The sequence below is a fragment of the Pipistrellus kuhlii genome, unplaced genomic scaffold, assembly GCF_014108245.1.
Source record: "Pipistrellus kuhlii isolate mPipKuh1 unplaced genomic scaffold, mPipKuh1.p scaffold_m20_p_10, whole genome shotgun sequence".
Taxonomy (NCBI): domain Eukaryota; kingdom Metazoa; phylum Chordata; class Mammalia; order Chiroptera; family Vespertilionidae; genus Pipistrellus; species Pipistrellus kuhlii.
Window position 1 is genome coordinate 44,608,313 of NW_023425405.1, and position 24,156 is coordinate 44,632,468.

General features: G+C 38.0%; 1 protein-coding gene across 1 annotated transcript in view; it reads left to right on the forward strand.

Annotated features, from left to right (window-relative positions):
- The window catches only part of SEMA3E (semaphorin 3E), a 211,306-nt gene that overhangs the window by 113,369 nt on the left and 73,781 nt on the right, over window positions 1-24,156 (forward strand). Inside the window, exons 2-4 of the mRNA XM_036429568.2 lie at window positions 5,841-6,001; window positions 16,296-16,355; window positions 20,984-21,103. Coding sequence (XP_036285461.2) covers window positions 5,841-6,001; window positions 16,296-16,355; window positions 20,984-21,103 — 341 coding nt within the window. The remainder of the gene's footprint in view (window positions 1-5,840; window positions 6,002-16,295; window positions 16,356-20,983; window positions 21,104-24,156) is intronic.

Sequence of the window (24,156 nt, forward strand, 5' to 3'; positions counted from 1 at the left end):
ATCCACTGAGCCAAACCAGTTAGGGTACAAAGGCAGCCAGAGAAAGACAAATACCACACGATCTCACGTATGTAGAATCTAATGAGCAAAATAAACTGACAAACAAAATAGAACCAGAGGCATGGATACATGGAACAGGCTCAGGAATATTAGAAGGGAGGGTGTGCGAGGGACTAGATAAAAGGTGAAGAGATTAGCCAAAGAACATTTATGCTTAGCCCATGGTCACAGACACGGTGTGGTGAAGGCCAGTAGATGGGGTGGGCTGGGAGAAGGTGGGCGCCATAGAGGGAGGGAAATGCTGGACATCTGTAATAGTGTCAACAATAAAAACAGACTTAAAATAAGGAATTCAAAAAGTACAAACGTCCAGTTACAAAGTAAATGAGCCATGGGGATGCATGTAGATCATGGGGACTATGGGCTGAAAGGACTGTGGGATTCCAGCAGCAGGAGCACAGTGCAGCCGGACCCGCCCTCAGCCCCCCAGCTGCCCAGGGCCTGCCCGAGATGCAGGCAAGCCTTGGATGGTGGCTGCCCAGCCGCCCAGGGCCACCTGAAGCTCAGGTAACCAGGGCTGGCCGAGACTTGTGCTGCCAGCAGTGGTAGCAGCAGAGGTGTGATGGGGGCAAGACCTTCCCCTGAGGAGTCCCAGACTGTGAGAGGGGGCAGGCAGGCAGAGGGACACCCACTCCAGAGCATGAATTTTCATGCACCAGGCCTCTAGCATAATTGTAATTAAACAATTATACAATCAAAAGTAAATTGTCAAATCACTGACTTATAGGTTTTACATTCTATGATTTTTAGTTCAATAATTTAAATACAAGCATATAAACACATATAGTATATGGATAGACAATAATACTGTATAACCGTATCCCTGGGTGACCTCATGTTCATAGAGGAGTTCAGAGACCTATGAGCCAGAATACTATGTATAATACTGACTAGTAATAATTTATATATATCAGAAATGAGTAACCTTAAAATTTTGACACTCTTATTTTCCTTGATCAAGGAAATAAAAGGCTATTTGATCTGTAGGCTGTTCAAATGAATTTCAAGTCTTTCTGCTTTTGTTGGAAGTATTTTAAGATGAAAACTTGGAGCACCACAATGCCAATGCCTATTGTAGACCTTTGACTTGTAAGAAAGATAGAATCTAGAAGTTCAGAGAATTATGAAAGACCAGCCATAGACCATGGCTGGAAAGACTAATTAGCAGACATTGAACTATTCCCTGTTTACACTAAAAAAAAAAAAAAAAAAACGTCAATTGCTTATTTCTTACTACTCTGTTTCAATATTATTACAAGCCATTAGTGATCATTGATCAGATCTGTCAAAATCAGTGAAGCATTTTGCAACAAGTCTTTTTCTTTTGAACCATTAAGAAATTGAAGAAAAGTTCTAATGTTATTTCTATATTCCGTTGTTATTAATAATGCTTACTATGTGTGCAATTCAATATGTTACTGTTGACTTCACTTAGGATATACATTGAATAAAAGGATTTATTAAAAATAATAATGGGTCTCAGGAAGCCCCTACTTTGCAGGTGACAGCGGAAGAAATGTACACTCAAGAAGAAAAATCTCTTTTTGTTTGAGAACTGAAAAAAAAAATGCACTCTCTCCACCCCATTCACACATGGAGGTGTGGAATTTAAATATATTTTGACAAAGCGAAGAGAGCTGTCTCTGTAATATATTGCTGTCAATGAGTTTTAGAACTATTTCCCTTGCAGGTTAAGAAGAAAGGCCAGGAGAGGAAATGACTAAATCCTCTGTATATCTTCATTGACAGCTGATAATTAACACGCAGTTTAGCAATAATAATTAGTTCCCTCTTGAGAAAATTTCCGGATGAACTCTGAGCTGGCGTAGCTCAGTGTCTTCTTGTTTCTTTGTCCACCTCCTCCTCCAAGTAATTCATGTTATTTTTAGAGGAAGAAGAACTCAAGATGAGCTCCCTCCTTTTAACCGAGTCAGCACTGTCCATTATTTGCACCGTGTTTTCTGGAGATTACCTGAGATTAGAGTTTCTTTTGTCCCACTTTTCCTGTATGTTTTCTGATTCTTTCATGGAAGCAGCTTGAAGTAGTAGTCCAAAAGGATAAAGAAGTTAGCCATTGCTTAGTAAATATGCCGAGTCTGCGGACTATACTTTGGAACTAAGATCACTAATAATGTGACTTAGAGTGCTAGCTTTAAAACTAAAAGGAGAAAAAAAAAATGAGAAGGAGAAAAGCTTTCTGCTCGACCTTCCTTTGGCTTTAGTATACAACAAGAAACTAAAAAAAAAATTAATTTTCTCAAAATTAAGATGTATGAAAATGTCACGAATTGTTAAATGCAAGTAAGGTGAAAACTTCTGTAGTTATTTGAGACAATTCATAAAATAGAAATTAAAGTTAATGATAATTAAATTTTATATAAAACTGATTTTTTTTCTGTTGATGCTATTGTTGTTGAATTATTTTGAATCACAACAAGGCCAACTATTGAATATTAGAAAAACCTTTCATTTTATCTTGTTATTTATTTATTTTTATTGATTGATTAAAGTATCACATATGTGTCCTTATCACCCATTGCCCCCCAAGTCCCTAGTCATGCCCTCACCCCCCTGGTATTTGTGTTCATTGGTTAGGCGTATATGTTTGCATACAAGTCCTTTGGTTGATCTCTCCCCTTTACCCCCATCCTCCCCTACCATCCCTTTGAGCTTTGAGGGTCTGATCAATGCTTCTTTGTCTCTAGATCTGTTTTTGTTCTTCAAATTACGTTGATCATTATATCTCACACATGAGTGAGATTATGTGATATTTATCTTTCTCTGACTGGCTTATTTCGCTTAGCCCAATGCACTCCAATTCCATCCATGCTGATGTAAATGGTAAGAATTCCTTCTTTTTTACTGCAGCATAGTATTCCATTGTGTAGAATTACCACAGTTTTTTAATCCACTCATCTGCTGATGGGCACGTAGACCGTTTCCAAATCTTAGCTATGATAAATTGTGCTGCTGTTAACATAGGGGTGCATATATCCTTTCTGATTGGTGTTTCTAGTTTCTTGGGACATATTCCTAGAAGTGGGATTACTAGGTCAAATGGGAGTTCCATTTTTGTTATGGGATTGGATTCCTAAAATATACATGTTCTGCTATTTGTGAATGCCTAGTAAGGAATGAAAAAAGTATGATTCTGCTGAAACCAGTTTGGCTTGGTGGATAGAGTGTTGGCCTGTGTACTGAAAAGTACCAGGTTCGATTCCAGTCAAGGGCATGAATCTTGGTTTCGGGCACATTCCTAGTGGGGTGTGTGCAGGAGGCAGTTGATCAATATTTCTTTCTCATGAATATTTCTAACACTCTATCCCTCTTACTTCCTCTCTGTAGAAAAATTAATAAAATATAAAAAATAGTATGATTCTATTTTGAGAAATTAGTCTTGCAGGATTCAATAACATCCAAATCTCTCAAATTTCTACTTTATTTCTCCCCAAATAGAACAACTGATTATTCTGTCCATCTCTTCCTCAGAACTTCTTCTAAGATTTTGATTAGATAGTCAAATGACTTAGTACCACAAGTTTTACCTTTATAAGAAATAACTTGATTTTAGCAGTGTTGCTTATTTTAAACTAAAGATTAAAAGTTATCCCTACTCTAAAAAATGTGGGGTATCCATATAGTAGAGATATAGACAGTGAATACATCTCTAATAGATTAGAAAAGATACTTCATCTCTCTTTTCTCGGAAACAGTATAAGATTGTGCGGAATCCTGTGGATTTACCATATTTCATGTTCAATAGAAGAAATGTTCTGGTCACCAGTATTCCACATTCTCTATCAGATGCATTAGGCATTGACCTTTGGAAAATTAAGTTATCTTCTAATTTGTCAATATTTCCCAAGGAGCCCTCTTCAGGAATTCTCTAGAACGCAAGGTCTAGCATTACTATTGGAGAGGAGAGGTCCTCGTCCCCACCTGTAGCTTGTGGGAGTGGGCTTCTTGTAATATCCCAAGAAAAAGAATTTTCTGAGATTTGCATGGGAGAATGAGTGATTTTTTTATTTGCATATAATTAAATCCCTGAGTTTCCACGGTTGCATTTCCCTCAGCCTTACCAAGGAAGAAGTCCCATTTTGCCTTTAGCAGAACTAAAATCAAAGTCAAATGTTTGGAGCTTCCATTATATGTTGGAGCAATCCAATTCAGCATCAGGCTAGCTTGGTTTGTATTCCTAGTTGCAACCCATCAGTCCATTGTCCATTGCATGTGGAGTCCACAGAGTCACATGGCTATAGAGAAAACATGGGAGAATGCAAGGAAGCAGGAGCAAGAGAGCCCGTCAGCGGAGGAGAGGAGAGGAGAGAGGGGAGGGGAGGGGAGGGGAGGGGAGGAGAGGGGAGGGGAGGGGAGGAGAGGGGAGGGGAGGGGAGGAGAGGGGAGGAGAGGGAGATTTTTTTCTTTAGGGGATTATGTATTTCCAAATTTTTGTGGTCTTGTAGTGGCCCTGCCCGTTCTGACCAATGATCTTTGTCCCAAGGTTTGACTGATAAGCACCTTCCCTAGTCATCCCCACTTCACTGAGCATGCATCTGTCTCCCCTATGTTGGACCCCTTCCTACAGCGATCTGTAGAGAATGGGCCAGTGGTTCACTGAGAGTATGAAATTGAAGCTTCCTAGTAAAGCTGCCTAAGTGCCCATGTTTATAATGTATCACCTCCCTTTCACTCTTTTCCTATTATTAATAATTGACTAATTACAATGGTATCAGTATTGGGGATGATATCCTCTCTAGTCATCAAAGGCTCTCATATATCATTTACCAAGCATAAGTAACTGCTACATGCAATTAAACACCTTCAACAAATATAACAAATGTATACACATAATGTGTTTCCCAGATTCTGACTTCCTAAATTAAGTGTATTTTAGTTAAAACAAACAATTGTAAATTCTGATGTTGGGAAGAATACATAAACACTAGCCAAAACACATTGGTAGAAAATAGATGCCCACCAGGTTTATCACTCGTCCCCACTACACTGAATGCCATCATGGGTTACCTTGTTGTGTCAACAAACCTGTTATTTCCCAAACTTGAACAATTTGATTTTGGACATGACTTTCAAAACCAATTTCTGAGTTGCTGTTCATCTGAAATTAAATGGGAATATTTATTGTAGACTTGGAATTTTTGTTGCACATAGAAAAGTAAATATAGAAGTCACTAAAAGAGTTTTTTATCCAGCACTTTAAAGATTGTGAAGGATAATTCTTTCTGTATTTAAAAACATAGGATAAATACCTTAAGTTGAATTGAAGTATTTAGACTGATAAACTTATAAAAGATTTTAACTCCTACACATTAAAATGTATCCCCAGTTGCACTCCATTTTTTGACATACTGGGCAAATATTTTTAAATATTTTCCAGTTTTGAGATATAGTGGTGATATAACATTGTTAAGTTTAAAGTGTACCACATATTGATTTGATATGTGTATATATTACTAAATGACTACCTACCACAAAAAGTTTAGTTAGCACCCAACAAGTCACATTGTTAATTTTTTCTTTTTTCTCTTGGAAACTTTTACGAACTTTTCTCTTAGGAACTGCCAAATATGCAATATAGTATGGTTAATGCACTGTGTATTTTTAATTTTTGTGAGTAATATATTTAAAACCTTTATATTTCTGATAAAATGAATGTAAACTATACAGTTCCAATAGGTATAAAAATGCAGCCATGAGAAAAGTATTATAAAGGTATTTTTGTTTTCTCTTGTGTTGAGCATTCATTTCCTTTTACATTTCAGAGCTCTTGGAATTGAACAGAACATCCATCTTCCACAGCCCTTTTGGATTTCTTGATCTCCATACAATGCTGCTGGACGAATATCAAGAGAGACTCTTTGTGGGAGGCAAGAATCTTGTGTATTCCCTCAGCTTGGAGCAAATCAGCAATGGCTATAGAGAGGTATGGAAATATCACACTGTAATTCAGGAGGGAAAGAGAAGGGGGGAGGGAGATCGTATCTTCCAGGGGTGTTATTAGGATTCTTTTTTTCACTACCTAAATGATACTTCTTTTGAAAAAATGAAGTATTCATTATAATGAAATCATCTTGAGAAAAGTTTATAAATTGAGGATATATAGCATGAAACTTTTTAAACACTCATCTCTGTAGTCCCAGATGACCTCAGATTGGTGCATTTGACATTCCTCTTGCAGGATGCTCCTTGTCACCTGGGAAATATTGACACATGATGCGTCATTGTCCTGAAATGTAGGTTTGGAACATGCTGGGTTTTCAGCAGTCCCTGTAAGCTCGATTACTCCCCAAATCCCAGTCTTAAAAAATATGGATAGCTGAAACCAGTTTGGTTCAGTGAATAGAGTTCTGCCTGCTGACTGAAAGGTCCCAGGTTCGATTCAAGTCAAGGGCATGTACATTGGTTGCGGGCACATCTCCGGTAGGGGGTGTGCAAGAGGCAGCTGGTCGATGTTTCTCTCTCATCGACGTTTCTAGCTCTTTATCCCTCTTCCTCTATTCTCTTTGTAAAAAAAAAAAAAAAATCAATAATATATATATATATATATATATATATATATATATATGAATATAGCTTACTTCTATACTTCTGTTGGTAGTAGCAGTAATTAAGGTGGATGGTCTTTAAACCAGGTGGATTTAAATATAATATTATAATTTAAATATAATATGAGAATATTTTTTGAGAAACTATTAGTTTTGATAAGAAAAATAATGCTTAAAGTCTGTGCTTATGCAAAGTTAAATTGAGCTAAGTTTTTTTTCAGGCCCATATCAAACTTACATAAAACATGTAGAAATATTTAGACCATAGTATTTTTTGGCATCAATGTAAGTATTTCTTTATAATTTACTTATTTATTTTTGGGTGTCAAAATGATTGATGTTTATATTTTAAAGTCATTTTTATTAAAAAAAAATGAATAAAGGCAGCATTCATTCATCCCTTCCAGTTCCTAATACCTAGAAGAAATCACTTAAAATTATTTTGTTGTTTCTTCTGGTACGGACTCCCATATTTCTAAATAAAATTTGTGCACTGTGATTTTTGGTATCATAGATTTTAGGTGCTAGCTATTGATTTACTGGAAGTCAACTTAAGGAAGATGAATTTTCTCTTCTTGCAGTACCTTGAGCTGGGCTCTATTACTGTACACCACTTCCCCAGTAACCTCCCAACCATCAGTTCCCATCTCAGAATAGCTGTATCACAAGTTTAGTGATACAGTAATAATTATTTGCATTATTATAATTAGTAAAATAGATCACACTTCTTTCTTTCTTTCTTTCTTTCTTTCTTTTTTTTTTTTTTTCAATTTTCTTATTTCTCCTGGGATTAAATATTATCCTCTGTTTTTCATTTGCTTATATTTTTTATTTCCCCCAAACTCTGTACCAGAGTTTTTATATGCCTCTCAATATAATAAAATACATCAATTTCCATCAGTTCCAAAATTTTGGTTTTATTTTTTAATAGATTTTTATTGATATCATAGAGGATGGAGAGGGTGAGAGGGTTAGAGAGATAGAAACATCAATGCTGAGAGAGTCATTGATTGGCTGCCTCCTGCATGCCCCACACTGGGGATCAAGCCTGCAACCGAGACATGTGCCCTGATTGTGAATGGAACCATGACCCCTAGTTCATAGGTCAATGCTCAACCACTGAGCCAGGCCAGGAAGGATGGGCATTTAGATTATAGCTTTTCTAGTGTGCAAAGCCAGTCAACACTCGTCCATATATTATAGAACTTCCAAATTGTTGCTGATATTTCTTTGGCAACTCTACTTAAGTTCTGTATGACCTTTTTGGATTATAACTTCTTTTGTTTTAGTAGTATCAGAATGAAGTAAAACCACATTTTGTGTTTCTCTCTAAATCTTTTTTTTCCTCTATCATCTTTAATTTTATTTTCTCTGTAGTTATGAAAAAAATATTATTGATTTCTCTCTTTCCTCTTTCTCTCTCCACATAAAACACACACACACACACACACACACACACACATACACACATGTACTCACTTAATGCTTTCAGCTGGTTCTTTGAACTATGGAGAAAGACATATAATAAAACCAGTTTAAATGTTGGACATAAGAGTTGAGTTCTTGTGGCATCTTCTCAACATTATAATGAAATGGTATTATTTGAGGAACTGGTGTGTGTGTGTGTGTGTGTGTGTGTGTGTGTGTGTGTGTGTGGTGTACACATCCAGAAGATATACACCAGGGTTCTGACACCCAGAGATCAAGAATCTGTATTATGGAAGTAGTTGTTTTTGGATCAGGATTAGCTAACTCATAGAGAGGGAACCCACATGTATAACACACTTTTTAAATGACTGTGTGTACACACAATCTCTTAACCATCTCCCCGAGCTGTTTCTTCCTATGTGGAACAAAAACCAAGAGATAGCATGTGACAGCCCGTCAGAGTGAAATTGAATCACCTACTTATTCTCCTTTATTGTTTTGGCCTAATTGTACCTTCAGGCCTTTAATGCTGGAAAGATTGGCTTTTATGCAGGAAATGACCTGTAAAAACTCTATAAAGGTAAGAGACCTGAAGAGGGATGAGGTTTTACGAACTACATCTTTGGGAGCTAAATAAAATAGTGTGTGGCCATGGAAGCCTCAGGGTGCCATCCAGCAAGAATATAGCCATAGATTATTAACTCGAATAACTTTCTTGTACTCAAGGGTGAACCTTCATTTCTGTGGGGGCCTGGAGTCTGTATGATTTGGTGGATCTCTTCAGGAAATATAATTAATTCAAACTTACAAATTTCACAATTGCTAAGGCCCCTCCCAGAACCATGAAAGATGAGGTGCCACTAAGCCTTAGTGACTAAGGACTCCTGAAGTTTAAGCTTTAAGACTATAAAATAAGCTAGAAAATATGTATAATGTAATGGAGAAAATATGTATACATATGCCACATATATATTTCATAGATAGCATATAACTCAAGTATGGTCCAAATAAAATGCTAGGGAAGTATACAAAAGCTGGGGGTTGGGGTTTTTTTGGAGGAGATATAATTTAAGTTGATATTGAATGATAGTTGGAATTTTGGTTCAGAATAGTTGGTGGTAAGAATAGATGGAGTAAAGGGGAGGAAAGACAGTCACTCTTGAGCAGTTTGAAATAATGACTGTTCACCTTGGTGGAAGTAGATAGGTGAAGTGAGGGCATGTGGGTGGGGACAGGATACGGAGTTAAGGATAGTGATGTGGCTGTGACCAGGTCCTAAAGAATAGTGACCCCCGTGCTATTGAAAAGAATCTTCTAGGCAGTACAGGAACCAGTGGGAGAGTCTGAATATGCCCATGCCATATTTAGAAGTGGACTTCAGTGTGATTGTTTTAGCAGCAGCATAGTGGCTAGATGAAAGAAAGAAGAGAACAGAAACATGAAGCCAGGTAGCAGGTAGAATTTAAAGCCATATCTATCTCTCTCAGCAGCTTATGCTCTTTCCTCTGTCACATTATTGAGAAGCAGGCTATAGCTTTGGTGTGAACTTCATGTCTCCCAGATTGGTCTTTAGTGTACCGTTAGTTCTGCCTTCTGTTATAAGGTGTTTGTTTTCTATCTTATTAGCTTTGCATGACCATACTTTATATTAGTAATGATTAAAAACAGGAGGGACAATTAGATGTTGGTGATAGTGATGGGCAAAATCACTGACCAGTAGGAGAGGAACTGTATCTTGCTTGTTTACTTATGACAAAGGTTGAGAGCCCAGGACATTCTACATGCAACCACCGATGCGAAATTAGCTTGTCTGTGTTCTGTCCATACAGCTCCTTGCAATCTGTGACATTTAAGAATTATGAACACTTTCTAAAATAACAAATCACAGTTATTAACAAGTTTGCAGTATAATATATTTTTTTTATTTCACAGAGAAATCAAAAGTGGATGTTTGTTTATTTAAGCTATATTTGATGAGACTTTATAGAATAGTTCATATTTAGTAATACATTTTTTTAAACAAATTTTCACCCAGACTTTTTTTTGTTTCTAAATTTTAGCTTTTCTTCCTAAAATTGTTCTCTCCACTATTATTTTAAGCTAAAATTACACTAGTTAATTTGGATGTCTGTAGGAATAGTTCTATTAAACACTTGTTTGTAATAACATTTATACTTTCTTATTTATTTACTTGATTGCGTTAAAGGTAAAAATATATTTTATAATTTAATTTTTAATTGATTGGTGAAAGACATCCTATATAATAAAAGGCTAATATGCAAATTGACCAAACAGCAGATCGACTGGTTTCTATGATGTGCACTGACCATCATGGGGCAGATGCTCAACACAGGAGCTGACCCCTGGTGGTCAATGCACTCCCACAGGGAGAGCCACTCAGCCAGAAGCCCTGATCCAGGCTCACACTGGAGAGCACAGTGAACATGGCAGGAGCCTCTCCCACCTCCTCAGCAGTGCTAAGCCGTCAGTCGGACATTGCCTGAGGTCTCCCAGACTGCAAGAGGGCTGAGGGACTTCCCCCTGAATGCACAATTTTGTGCACTGGGCCTCTAGTTAAACTATAATTTGTATATCAATGGAAGACATTATTTCACGTAATGATGGCAATTTAGTAAATTTCATCCATTAACAGGGACATGCATTAGGCCAATAATATTTGTATAGTTTTAGTTCAAATGCTTTGGAGTATAAACATTTCAAATACAAATTGTGTTTATAATCCAAAATATTATAATTCTGTCATATAAAGTGCTTGAATAATGAGAGTCATTATAATTAAGTATAAAAGCATAAACACTAAGAAGGATAATATTGGTCAAATTAAAGACTACAATTTACAAACCATTTATTACTACCATTTATTATGACTCTTAATGTATTATATTTAAAATATATTCTCTGTATTTTAATGGTATTTATAGGATATAATTAAAATATACATTGATGGGCACTGGTACTATAAACTATGTAAAGTATAGAAAGAAAAACTAAAATTTAAACACATTTTATTAGAATAATAGAATTAGGAAGAGAATATTAAAGAAAATTATATTAGCATCTTAGTCAATTAAATATATTTAATAAAAAGAGACATTAACTAAATAATTTTATTTTTTTAATATCAAAGGAGATCATCTTACTTTGGGTAATGAAATTATTTCTTTTTTGTTCATTTGTTCTTGCTCTACTAAATCTTTCATGTCAAAACTATTTGTAATAATAAGTTGTTAATTCTTGAAACCTGATATAATTATGAGACTCAATAGGGAGTCTAGGAAAGATTACTTTGTAATTTAATTTTTATTTTATTTTTCTACTTTGGGATATGCAAGAATAGTAAATAGACTCTTAATGTGCAAGGGAACAATTAAATTATATTGTAGGGCTATTGTAATGAAATGATGTATATTTAACCTTTTGCTTTTTTACCTTTTTTGATGCAGAGAATGTTGAAATATCATTATTTCCTGTTGTTTAATTGCCTTTAAAAATGTCTTGTGCAGAACAAATAGGTTAATTTTATGGGTTTTGTTGATGTTAAACTCAGGAGCAGAACCAAAAGACATCCTGTCTGCCAAAACAAATGAAGAAAATTATTTTAGTTACTATCTTTCCTTCCTAACATTTGCACATGATGGCTTTAAAATAACTCCATTTCCAGTGAGGTCTTTCTCTGTTATTACCCAAAGTTATCTGGTTGAGATCCTTTTCTCTGCCCTCAGAAATCCAACCTGCCTTTCAAAGCCTAGATTATTGCTATAATCTTATAAATTTCCTTCCTAATTAAACTGGTAATTAATGTTCTCATTTATTTGACACTGAATATAACGTTTTCATGTTACTGAATCTTATTTTTCAAACTTTACTGTAATCTCAGTAAATTTCAAAGAGTGTGATAAAGTATGTAATTATGTAATTATTAAGCAACGGCTGCATTTAAGACATTGTGCCATATGGGCATCTGTAGGGGTACAGAAAGAAGTCACTGTGCTGTCCTTTGTAACTTATTTATAATAATAAAAGCATAATATGCCAATTAGACTGGATGTCCTTGGGGACAAAGCTAAGCGGGTGGGGGCCGGGGCCAACGCCCTTGCATGAATTTCGTGTTTCCCAACAAAACCTGAAATAATGATTTTGTACATTTGTCATTCTTAGGTTTGCTGCTAGAAACAACATATTCTGACAATCCTAAAAAAGCCTTTTAATGCTTCACCATCATGTATTATTATCTTTCTTTTCTCCGTCAAGAACTAGGCATCTGAGATTTTGTCTGTCTTTCAAGACAAGTTAGCTTGTCAGGATTTCACAGATACTGGCAGAAGCCATGAGACTCCTGGGTCAGAGATAAAGGACGTTATTACCCCCGGCACAGCAGGCAGCATGAGCTTTTTGTTTCTCCCTCAAGTTCCATGGGCGTGAAGCATAGCAGTCTAGGTAGATGCTGCTTGTACAATGAGTATGTGTGACACCCAATTAACCAGCCTCAAGCTTAGAAACTGTCTTATAAAGGGGTTGCTAGCAAACTTGTCCCAACTTGTGCCGAGAGGGAGAGATTATTTTTATTATCTTGGTCGTGAAACAACTCTTTTTCATTTGCCCGGAAAGGAGATTCTATCTTTATCTTCCAAGGCTGCTTGAAAAGATAGTGTGGAACAAAAGCTGTCAGTAGATGTGTGGAAATGCTATAGAGAATTGTCCTTACCCAGTGTGTTGAAATAGTCCTGGACATAATCATGATGAGGCAGTGATGGAGGAGAATATGTGATGGCATGTTGAGGTTTTATTATTGGCCTGGGTATTATTTCATCATTGAAAACCTATACCAAGTTAAGTATGTTAAGAATATAAAGCATGATTCTGAATTACAGATGAGGTATTCTCTAATTTATTCATAGCACTAAATGAATTAGTCATGGAAATCTTTACAATGATAGATGATCCTAAAATGAATTTGTATTTTCTTTATACACACACGTTTTCTAGCATATCCTTTTGAATAATGTATGCATCCACAGTAAAATCATAATTCAAATCCAAACTGAATCTGAAGTTAGAAAGGACTTTAAAATTATCTGAGAAAATCTATCCCATCGTGCAAAATTCCTCCTTCTCTCCCCATCTCCGCCCCTCCCCCCTCAATAATGGCTCAGTAAAAAGTAAAATTTGTAAACTCTATAGCTTCACTTCCGGGATCCTTGCTCTATAATGGTGTTAGTAACTCTCCTCAGAGTGATACAAGGCAACACCTAAACCTGACATTGTTGTATTTATGTGATATTTCCTCCAAATCATCCATGATCCACTGATGCATGGACTGCTACAATCAAGAACTTTTGATTCTAGGATTTTATGCATGGGACTTACCTCTTTAGTTGTTTTCTTTTATATCCTACTTTTGTTCTTTGTCTTTTTTCTGTCACAACATAAATATAAAAGCTCATGTGTTTTCCTTTTTTAAAAAAATGTACTGTTGAAAGTATTATATAGCCGAAGCCGGTTTGGCTCAGTGGTAGAGCGTCGGTCTGTGGACTGAAAGATCCCAGGTTCGATTCCGGTCTGGGGCATGTACACTGGTTGCGGGTACATCCCCGGTGCAGGTGTGCAGGAGGCAGCGGGTCGATGTTTCTCTCTCATCGACATTTCTAGCTCTCTATCTCTCTCCCTTCCTCTCTGTAAAAAATCAATAAAATATATATATATATAAAAAAGAAAGTACCGTATTATATAGATTCTCCTTTCCCATCCCCTGTTGCCCCCTTCTAGCCCACTGCTGTTTTCATTTAAAAGTTCATATGCTTACCCTAGTTGGTTTGACTCAGTGGATAGAGTTTGGGCCTGTAGACTGAAGGGCTTCCAGTTGGATTCTGGACAAGGGCACATACTTGGGTTGCAGACTTGATCCCCAGTAGGGGGTGTGCAGGAGGCAACTGATCAATGATTCTCTCTCATCATTGATGTTTCTATCTCTCACTCTCTTTCTTCCTTCCTCTCTGAAATCAATAAACATATATTTTTAAAAAGAAGTTTATACACGGCACTAGGAAAGCAAAAGAACACTTTCTGCTGAATATTATTAGTAAGTAATTGGAGAGGCTACTATATCCAATTAAGAACATAAAAATAACATTATATGCCTTCAATTCAAATCATGGAGTGCATACTCCTATGATAATAAATGTAAATATATAAGGATTATCATAATAAAATGCAGCTGTTCCCATTTTTACAAATTCCCAATATTTTTCATGTATCAGGGACTGGATTTGTCTATATAATGTATAAGGTAAATGACAAGCCTCTTCCACTTCTAGCATCTAAGTGCCTAACCTGGTAGTTTATGGGGCACATTTAAGCATCAGAAAAGCTTAAATCTTGATCATCTATGGGATTTAAACATATATATCATGTTTCAAACACTAAATTGGCTAAGGGGGCCAGTCAGGTAAAAGAAAAGTCTGAAGCAAATCAGACTGTCTGTGCCATTGAAAGTCTTCAGACATTCAACTCCAGAGGAATGTTGCCACACCGGAATGCAAGCCTATTTTGCCTGTCTGTCTTCACCTTTTTCTAGAGAAACCAGAAATAGGGGTTTTTGTGCAAAAGCTCTTATTTTTGAGTGCTGGGCACTAATTTAAAAATAATTAAGTTGCCGAAACCGGTTTGGCTCAGTGGTAGATGCGGACTGAAGGGTCCCGGGTTCGATTCAGGTCAAGGGCATGTACATTGGTTGCTGGCACATCCCCAGTAGGGGGTGTGCAAGAGGCAGCTGGTCAGTGTTTCTCTCCTCAGTGAATGGAGGATACTCTCCTCATTGACTTTTCTAACTCTCTCTCCCTCTCCTTCCTCTCTGTAAAAAAATCAATAAAATATATTTTAAAATAATTAAGTAGTGCGCTCACTAAGTAAAAAGCACATTCAATCAGCAACATCAAATAAGTAGTTTGATAACCTTATTAGCCTTCCAGGACTGCAGGATGCAGGATGGGTTGGAGGTGGGCGGGGTAGAAGGAGATATCAGTGAGAGATAATAGGACTATTTGGGGAACTAACAAATCACCTAGAAAAAACAGTCTAGAATACTGGCACTGGCCTGGCTATAGGGTCTACTGACAGGAAACCTTGACACTGGGGACCAGGAAATCATACATGAACTCTTCTCAATCTAGGCCCTGAGGACTTTTAACCTGAGGAAGAAAAGGTTATTTTTAAAAAATAATTTCTTGAGAGTCCCAGGCTACTCTGCTGGGAAATTTCTATTCCTTCACCAAAATGTTGAGTTGGGAATGGATTTCTACCTGTGACCCCAGCAAAGTGCTACAATTGTAGATAAAAATAGGAATGGGGTGATGTCTTCTCTCTTCAAGGCAGAAAAGACTAACTTTGAAATACAGTGAAAAATACCTGAATCCAGTGGGAAACTGGTAGAGTTAATGTTTTAGAAAGTAAAGACCTACAAGCAGTGTATTAGGTGATACGTTATAAATAGGCAGAGCCGTTAATCCTTAAATCCTTTCCTGCAGCAACTGTTACTGAGTCCAGCACACAGCAAGTTCTGGGCCAAGTGGTAAAAATGCAAAGGGAACTCATGGAGGTGCCTGACTTAAAGGGACAGACCGGTTTAGAGGGCAGACTGGACTGCAGATGTTATGTTGAGAGGGCAGGGCGGGGCGAGGATAAAACTCCTTACTCCACTGTGGGGCAGGGCGGAGTTCTCCTCCATTCATTGGACCCTAGCCCAATCAGGGTCAGCCAAAGCAGTGACATCACCACAGGAGTAAGACCCCAGGACTTGGCGAAATTCGCTCTCTTCCGCCATGCTGCCGGCGAAAGTGGGACAGAGCCCATGCTAGCATGAAAGAGGCTCTTTTGTTTATTGCATCGGACTCGGCTCCCTGGTGGCCCTTGGGGATCACGAAGTCTGGGCGTAACAATGTAAGGGAGGTTAGGTACAGAGCAGGCTGCTTCCAGTGTGTGTGTGGTCCGGTGTGGCCTCTGAAGGACTGGGATAGGAGGTAGACTTTCAAACAGTTTTAAAAAATAAAGCTCAAAGATAAGTGTCTTTAGTATGCAAATAATGATGTAAAGAAGACTGTCTTGCTTTATTCTTTCGGAAAATAGAACAAAATGATAACATGTGAAACTGCAGAAAAAAGGAAGTGGTTTTTTAGTGGGCTTATTTTTACATGCAGTTGCATAATAGTACATTATCTTTTCTTTCAGATACACTGGCCCAGTACAGCACTAAAAACAGAAGAATGCATAATGAAAGGAAAAGATGCAGTAAGTATTATCCATTATAAATTAAGTAAACAATCAATTATATCTCTCATCAATCACAAAATACTGAATCCCTAACTTTTTATTTGCTTTATAAATCATATATGCTATTTATCTCAAGAATATATATATATGTATATATATATATATGTATGTATGTATATATATAATATATATATATACACACACACACACACACAAACATATATAAGCATATACAGTATATACATATATTATACTCGAGGCCCCAGTGCATGAAATTCTTGCATGGGGGTGTGTGTCCCTCAGCCCAGCCTGCACCCTCTCCAATTTGGGACCCCTCAAGGGATGTCTGACGGCCCGTTTAGGCCCAATCCTAGTAGGATCAGGCTAAGTGGGCAGTCAGACATCCCTCTCACAATCCAGGACTGTTTGCTCCCAACTGCTTGCCTGCTTTCCTGATTGTTTCTGCCTGCCAGCCTGATCACCCCCTAACCACTCCCCTACCAGCCTGATTGATGCCTAACTGTTCCCCTGACAGCCTGTTTGCCCCTAACTTTCCTTCCCTGCAGGCCTGGTCACCTCTAACTGCTCTCCCCTGAAGGCCTGGTCCTCCCCCAACTGCCCTCCCCTGCAGGCTTGATCGCCCCCAATTGCCCTCCCTTGTAGGCCTGATCCCTTCTAACTGCCCTCTGCTGGCCATCTTGTGGCAGCCATCTTGTGTGTTAGAGGATGGTCAATTTGCATATTACTCTTTTATTAGATAGGATAGAGGCCTGGTGCATGGGTGGAGGCCAGCTGGTTTATGCTGAAGGGTGTCCCAGATCAGGATGGGGGTTCTCTTAGGGCATGGGGCGGCCTGGGCCAGGGGCCTGTGGTAGTTTGCAGGCCAGCCTTGCCCTTGGCAACCCAAGTGGAGGCCCTGGTATCTGGGATTTATTTATCTTCTATAGTTGAAACTTTGTAGCCTTGAGTGGAGGCCTTGGCTGGCCAGGATGTGCTAGAAGATTGGCTTCCTCCATTATCAGGAAACCCAAGGTTCCTGCTTGCTCTGTGGCTGCAGCCATCTTGGTTGGGTTAATTTGCATACATGTGCCTAATTGACTAGTGGGAGTAGCAGAGTGATGGTTAATTTGCATGTTACTCTTTTATTAGATTAGATATGTACATACAATATTTAAAAATTAATTTCAATGTAGAATTAGAATAAAAGGAGTTGAAGTGCCATCTCAAACTTAGTTTTTATTTTATTTTATTGTGTTTTAATTTACTCAGATTTATAAATTCCTTATGCTAATGTTAATTTCCTATGTATTTGGGGGGGAAAAATTGTAGGTAATGTTTTAATTTGAGGAAAATCTAAGCACACTCTGTGAGATTTTATTTCCCTTTGTTCAGCAAATTAGAAACATGCAGAACAAAAGGAGAAAAAAATAGTTTGAAGAAAGAATGCAAAAGCAGTAAATATGCCTTACACATTCTACACATTGTTAAAGGGTCTCTTCTGCTTACAGATCCAGCATTCCACTTCCCCACAGCTTCTCTGCAGGGTGTGCGTGAGAAAGCGTGACAGCAGCACCATCCCTGTCAGAGTTATGAGCACATTAACACATCAGTGAAGGAGTGACCTTCACCTGCTCAGGGTAGCTGGCCAATGACACCACGCACATCTTTGGAAAAAGGCATGCACATCTCTTTTGAAACTTAGCTTATCCTGTTTTTCAGGAAGAAAGCAACGCACCATGTAAAAGACTCACACACATTATGCCAACTTGATTCTCTGCAGTAACTGGGTCCCAGCCAAGGAATGAGTCAAGACATTCCTGCTGCCTTGGTCCTCTGTGTGATGCTGAGGAAGTGAGCACATTCTAAGGCTATATGTCAATCTAAGTTTGGCTGAGCCAAAATGTGGGCTAATTGGCTCAGTCAAGATGTGTTAGTGTTTCAACAGATGAAGAGCAGGCACTATAGCAATACTAGAGGCCCAGTGCATGAACTTGGGCATGGGTGGGATCCCTAGGCATGGCCATCAATCAGGGCCGATTAGGGCTGTCTCACCTAGTCCTAATCTAGGCCAGGCTAATTGGGGCCAGGCCAATTGGGGCCTGCCAGCCTGGGGGAGGGACCAGGGGAGGTTGGCCAGCTGCAGGAGGTTGGCTTTGGGGGCGCACTGACCACCAGTGGGTAGCTCCTGTATTGAGTGTTTGCCCCCTTGTGGTCAGTGTGCATTATAGTGATAGTGACTGGTCTACCAGTTGTTCTGGTCCTTGGGCTGTAACAGTCGCTTAGGCTTTTATATATAGAAATGAGACTATAATATTTTCTCCATGCCTGGGGGAAAACACATTATTCCACTCTATGGAATAAAATGCTGCATGAGTGGGAAATTGAAGAAATAAATATGTGCCCTGAGTAATCAGTTTAGTACTGCTATAACTTGAATCATTTATGGTGAGGTGGTTCTGCTGGCTTTTTATCCTAACAGTATTTTATCAGAGCCTTTAAGCCACAATCTGTCCTCATAAAAGATTATTTCTACTGATTATTGCCTTATTGCATGTATCAATGTCAAAATAATATTTATCATTTAAAGGTTTAGTATTTCTCTCATATTTTGTTTTAAATGAAGTAACAATACCTAATTTGCCTACAAGGTGTTTGCTAGAATTAATTTAGCCAAATTGGTTTGAAGCTATTTTAAGTATTTTTCCATTCAGCTTATTGATCATAAAACTCTCCTAATGATTGTGTATTAAAACTTTGTTAAGCATAATATATATTACCGTATTTTTCGGACCATAAGACGCTCCGGACCATAAGAAGCACCAGTTTTTAGAGAAGGGAAATGAAGAAAAAAAGATTCTGAAACAAATAGTGTCCTAAAATATTTTATGTGCATTAAAACCCAACATCACAGTCATAAACACATGTAATCAACCCTGTAAAGTAAACAGCAGCATTTAGAACCATTTTAGAGCCGGGCAAGCACACAGAGACCACACAGAGCCGGGCAAGTAAAAAAACTTTTTTTTAAAGTATATGTGTAGGCTATATTTGGACCATAAGACACAGGGACTTTTTCCCCCCACTTCTGGGGGAAAAAAAGTGCGTCTTATGGTCCGAAAAATATGGTACATACTGTGTTTGATTAACTGGAGAATACAAAGATGTGTAAAAATAAACATTTTGTCCCCAAAAAGCTTCCAATTGATTACCAGTGAGGCAAACTGGAGTTCTTGGGCCAAATGTGGCCTGCCATCAATAAAGTTTTATTAGAACACTAGAGGCCCAGTGCACAAATTTGTGCATGGGTGAGGTCTGGCAGGAGGTTGGTTGGCTGGACTGCCCTGATTGGGGCGTGATCAGGGGTAGGCCAACTGTGAGGAGGAGCTATGGATAGTGGGCTGGTTGACCCCACCCCTAAAAGGGATGGGGGAGCCTAATGGAGGTCAGCAGACAGGGGAGGGGCCAGGGGAGATTGGCTGGCCCGTCCCACCCACGATTGGTGTGTCTGGGGAAATCAGGGGTGGAGCTGTCTGGGGGGAGGTTGGCTGGCTGGCCCCACCCCCCATTGGGCAGGTTCGCTAACCACACTGGGCTTCATAGCAACTGGTTGTTCTGGTCCTTATGGCGTTCTAGTCACTGGCTTTTTATATATAATATATAGATAGGCATCCACACTCATTTGTGTATTGGCTATGGTTGCTTTCATGCTGTAACTGCATAGATAAGTAGTTGCAACCACAATGTAAGTGGCCAAGATCAGATCACCATTGAATTAAATATGTATACTATTTGATCCTTTGTAGAAAAGTTTCCTGATCCCCCAATGGTACTCTTATTGTCATCACTTTAAAATGTTATTTTTATTGGCTAACTTTCTATCTGTTTACTTGGAGATTCTCTATGACAGTGCTTTATGTAAATTAATGTTTGAAGATATGATTTGTTTTTCCAACATTAAAACTCTGTGAATGCTCTAAAGTGTGTATATGTTTTCTTAAGAATAAAGACGCTTTTTCTAACCATTGGTTTTCTGACTTCATGCTGATTCATTGTTTATATATGCTTTCAAAAAATAACAACATTGGGGCTAACTTAATTACTTAGTGGAACATATTCAAACTTCACGTTTGAATAAATTTCCCTACAGTGCTTTTTAAGAATTTCTCAGTGCATTCTAGAATTAAAAACATTGTAAACTGACAAACCAAAAGATAGATATAAAGACAGTAAAGCAACAAGCAGACTGTAAAATTACACCAGGGAGAGTAGGGAGATCTGGGGGAGATAAGAGATCAACCGAAGGACTTGTATACATGCATATAAGTACAACTAATGGACACAAAACTCTGGGGAGGGAGGGTATGTGGGGGGAGGGCAATGTTAAAATATATACACAAATAATAATTTAATAAAAAATTAAAAAAAATAGAATTCATGAAAATAATTCACTCCCATTATTAAGTGAAAGTCCCACATCGCTGCTAACAAAAATGTGCATCCATCACCCAGGTTTCTTCTTCCTCTGTTCCTTGTCCTTTTTTTTTTTTCATCTGCACTTTTTGCCTCCTCTAGCCAGGGAAGACTTAAATTCCTGGGGTGAACATTTTTATCCCTCTAATAATTTTCTTCTTTTTTTTCTGCTCTAGAGTGAATGTGCAAATTATGTTCGGGTTTTGCATCACTATAACAAGACACACCTCCTGGCCTGTGGCACTGGAGCTTTCGACCCCCTTTGTGCCTTCATCAGAGTTGGGTACCATATGGAGGTAAGGCGATTTCATTCACTGTTATCAATAACAATAATGATGAGAATCACTCACTGAACAATTTTATCGCCTTAATTTGTCCACACAAAATTATTTCTTAATATGAAACTATGCTCTCTATTGTGTTCTTATATAATTTTTTATTAATGTAACCACCAAACTGGAATGAACATATTTATAGACTTATATATGCATCTACATATAAACAAATTTGTAAGAGTACAATTACTACATATAGTATTTTATAAGGGACATGCAAGGAGTGTTGATTCTGTAATTACTCCTTTGTCAGGTAAGGTAGAGAGGTGGGATTTTAGGTGAGGAGAGATTGCAAACTGATACATTAAGTATGAGTGGGTGGGAGCTATATATCTTTCCCCATACCCTATCACTAGGCTTGTTAGTAAACAAAAATATGTTGAAATAAAAGCTATCTTAACAAACTGGGTAAGCTCTCAAACCTCACTTATTTTAGGGACAATTTTAAACACCTTACATCACAGTTCCACTCTGAAGCATGTTAAACAATATTCTGATGTCAAGATCTGATTATTAACTTTCCTTTAGGACAAAAGGCAGAATCCTGCATTACGATGTGACACAGATAAAGCAGAGCTCTTCATAATACTGTTCTTTAGATGAGCAGGTGGACACCCTTGATTCTCATATCCCAATTGTGAGAGGGCAGCTCTGACTATAAATATTGGGTATCTCCAAAAATGTATACACACACTTTGAATAATTATAAAGGCAGTGTTTATTAAAATACATTTTATTTTAAAAATTGAGCAATCAGCTGTTAAATATATACATTTTTGGGGACTCCCTGTATTTTCAGCCAGCCCATATAAAGAACAACATTCATTTCTGTAGAGAAAAATTATTTCTGATATTTCTTATAGTAGTGAACACTCAGGTGCACATATAATTAACAATATCTGAAGTACTTGCTCTAAGCTGCCTCTGGAGAGTGCCCTGATTGAAGTATTTTATCTGTTAAGTGTCCTTATAGGCTAGTTTTTGATTAGCATATTTTAAATGTTAACTAACCCCCCGCTAGTTATAGATTAAAGTTAAGTAGCATGCATAAACACATCACAGTGCATTTACTAAATTATTTTAAAGAAACAGTGCAGATGATATAATAGGAAATTTTTGCTAGAGATATAGAAGGAAAGAGGGATAGTCAGAATATTTACACATAAACAAATACCAGTATACAAAGAATACATATGCATGTACATACATATATACATGAGTATACACATGGATATACATATATATATATATGTGTATGCAAGCACATGTAATACACATATACAAAGTCAACATAGTGGAGATCTATTGGGAAAAAAATCCTCTCAGTTTCTCTTATCTGAAAAAGACTTTATTTTATTTTTATCTTTGAATATTTTCTCTGGATATAAAATTTTGGGGCAACAATTTTTTTTCTTTCAGCATCTAAAAATGTTTACGGTCCTCTAATCCTTCCTGGTGTAAATTCAGATTTCATATATATTCCCCTGAAGAGGAGAAAGAGGGAATGAGGCAGAAATATTATTCTACACTAATAAAAGGGTAAAATGCTAATTAGACCTGGTCAATCAGCCATCTTTCAGACTTCCGGACAAAGCCATGGTGGTGGGAGCCTAGGCAGAGGCAGATAGGGGCGATTAGGCCAACAGGGGAAGGCAGTTGGAAGCGAACTGGCCTGCAGGGGAGGGCAGTTGGAGTCAAGATCAGGCTGGCAGGGAAGGGCAGTTGGGAGCTTTAGGCAGGCGGGCATGTTCGGGGCTTTAGGCAGGCAGTGCTCCTGCATCGCAAGAGAGATGTCCGACTGCCTCTCCACAGGGATCAGGCCTAATCTGGCAGTCAGACATCCCCCGAGGGGTCCCCAAATTAAAGAGGGTGCAGACTGGGCTGAGGGACAGCCCTCCTTCTGTGCACAAATTTCATGCACCAGGCCTCTAGTTTAAAATGATGATTATATATATGCTAGAGGCCCAAAGCATGAAATTTGTGAGAGTAGACCTTCCTTCCCCTAGCTGCTGGCAGCAGTTTCCCTCTGGCACCTGGGACCTGGGCTTCCCTTACAGCCTGGGTTCATCCAGAAGGCTGTCTGGAAGGACATCTGGTCTAATTAGCATATTACACTTTTATATATATACAGTATATCCAAAATTTTGTCTAATTTCATTCAGTCTTTTTTCCCCTCTGTTTTTCAAACTGGATAAATTCTATTGATTTACTATCAGGTTTTTTAATCCTTTCTTCTGACATCTCTAATATGCTCTTAAGCCCACCCCATTAATGGTTCTTACAGATATTGTACCTTTCAAATATAGAACCTTCACTTTCTCTATATTTTTATTTTCATACTAAGTGTTCCCCCCAGTTTTTATGCATAATGCCTATATTTACCTTTAAGCAATTGAACATATTTTTAACAACTGTTTAAAAATCTCAGTGTGCTAATTTAAACTGTGGGTCAACCTAAAGTATCGATAAGTTTGCATTGACTGCATTTTCTCTTGGCTCTGGATCACATTTTCTTGTTTCTTTGCATGTCTGTTAATTATTGTGAACTGGACATCATAGATCATATGTTCTCATTCTGCGCTTTGGATTCTGTTATCTTTTGAAGAAAGTTGACTTTTATTCTAGCAGGCAGTTTATTCAGCTGGACTCAAAGCACTCGTAGGATGATCAGCGGCCACAAATCTTTCCATTTTCCAGCCACTGCTTTTCATGGTCTGCTTGCACATGCAGTTCCTGTGTCGGCCAAGGATTTGGGGGAGAATCTACACACGGATTTCAGGATTCCTCTCTATTTCTAGTTATATCTTCTTGCTTTTCCTCTGATCTGGTACTTTACATGTCTGTTTTATGGCTTTCTAATCTAAAAAGTCTCTAGCTTTCTACTTGATTCTAGCCTGTTTCATAACACGAACTGTGGGTTACCTTACATGGAAAACTGTTCAGCTTTGGCCAGTTCTGCTCAGTGGTTAGAGCCTCAGCCTGAGCACTGAAGGGTCTCAGGTTTTATTCCAATC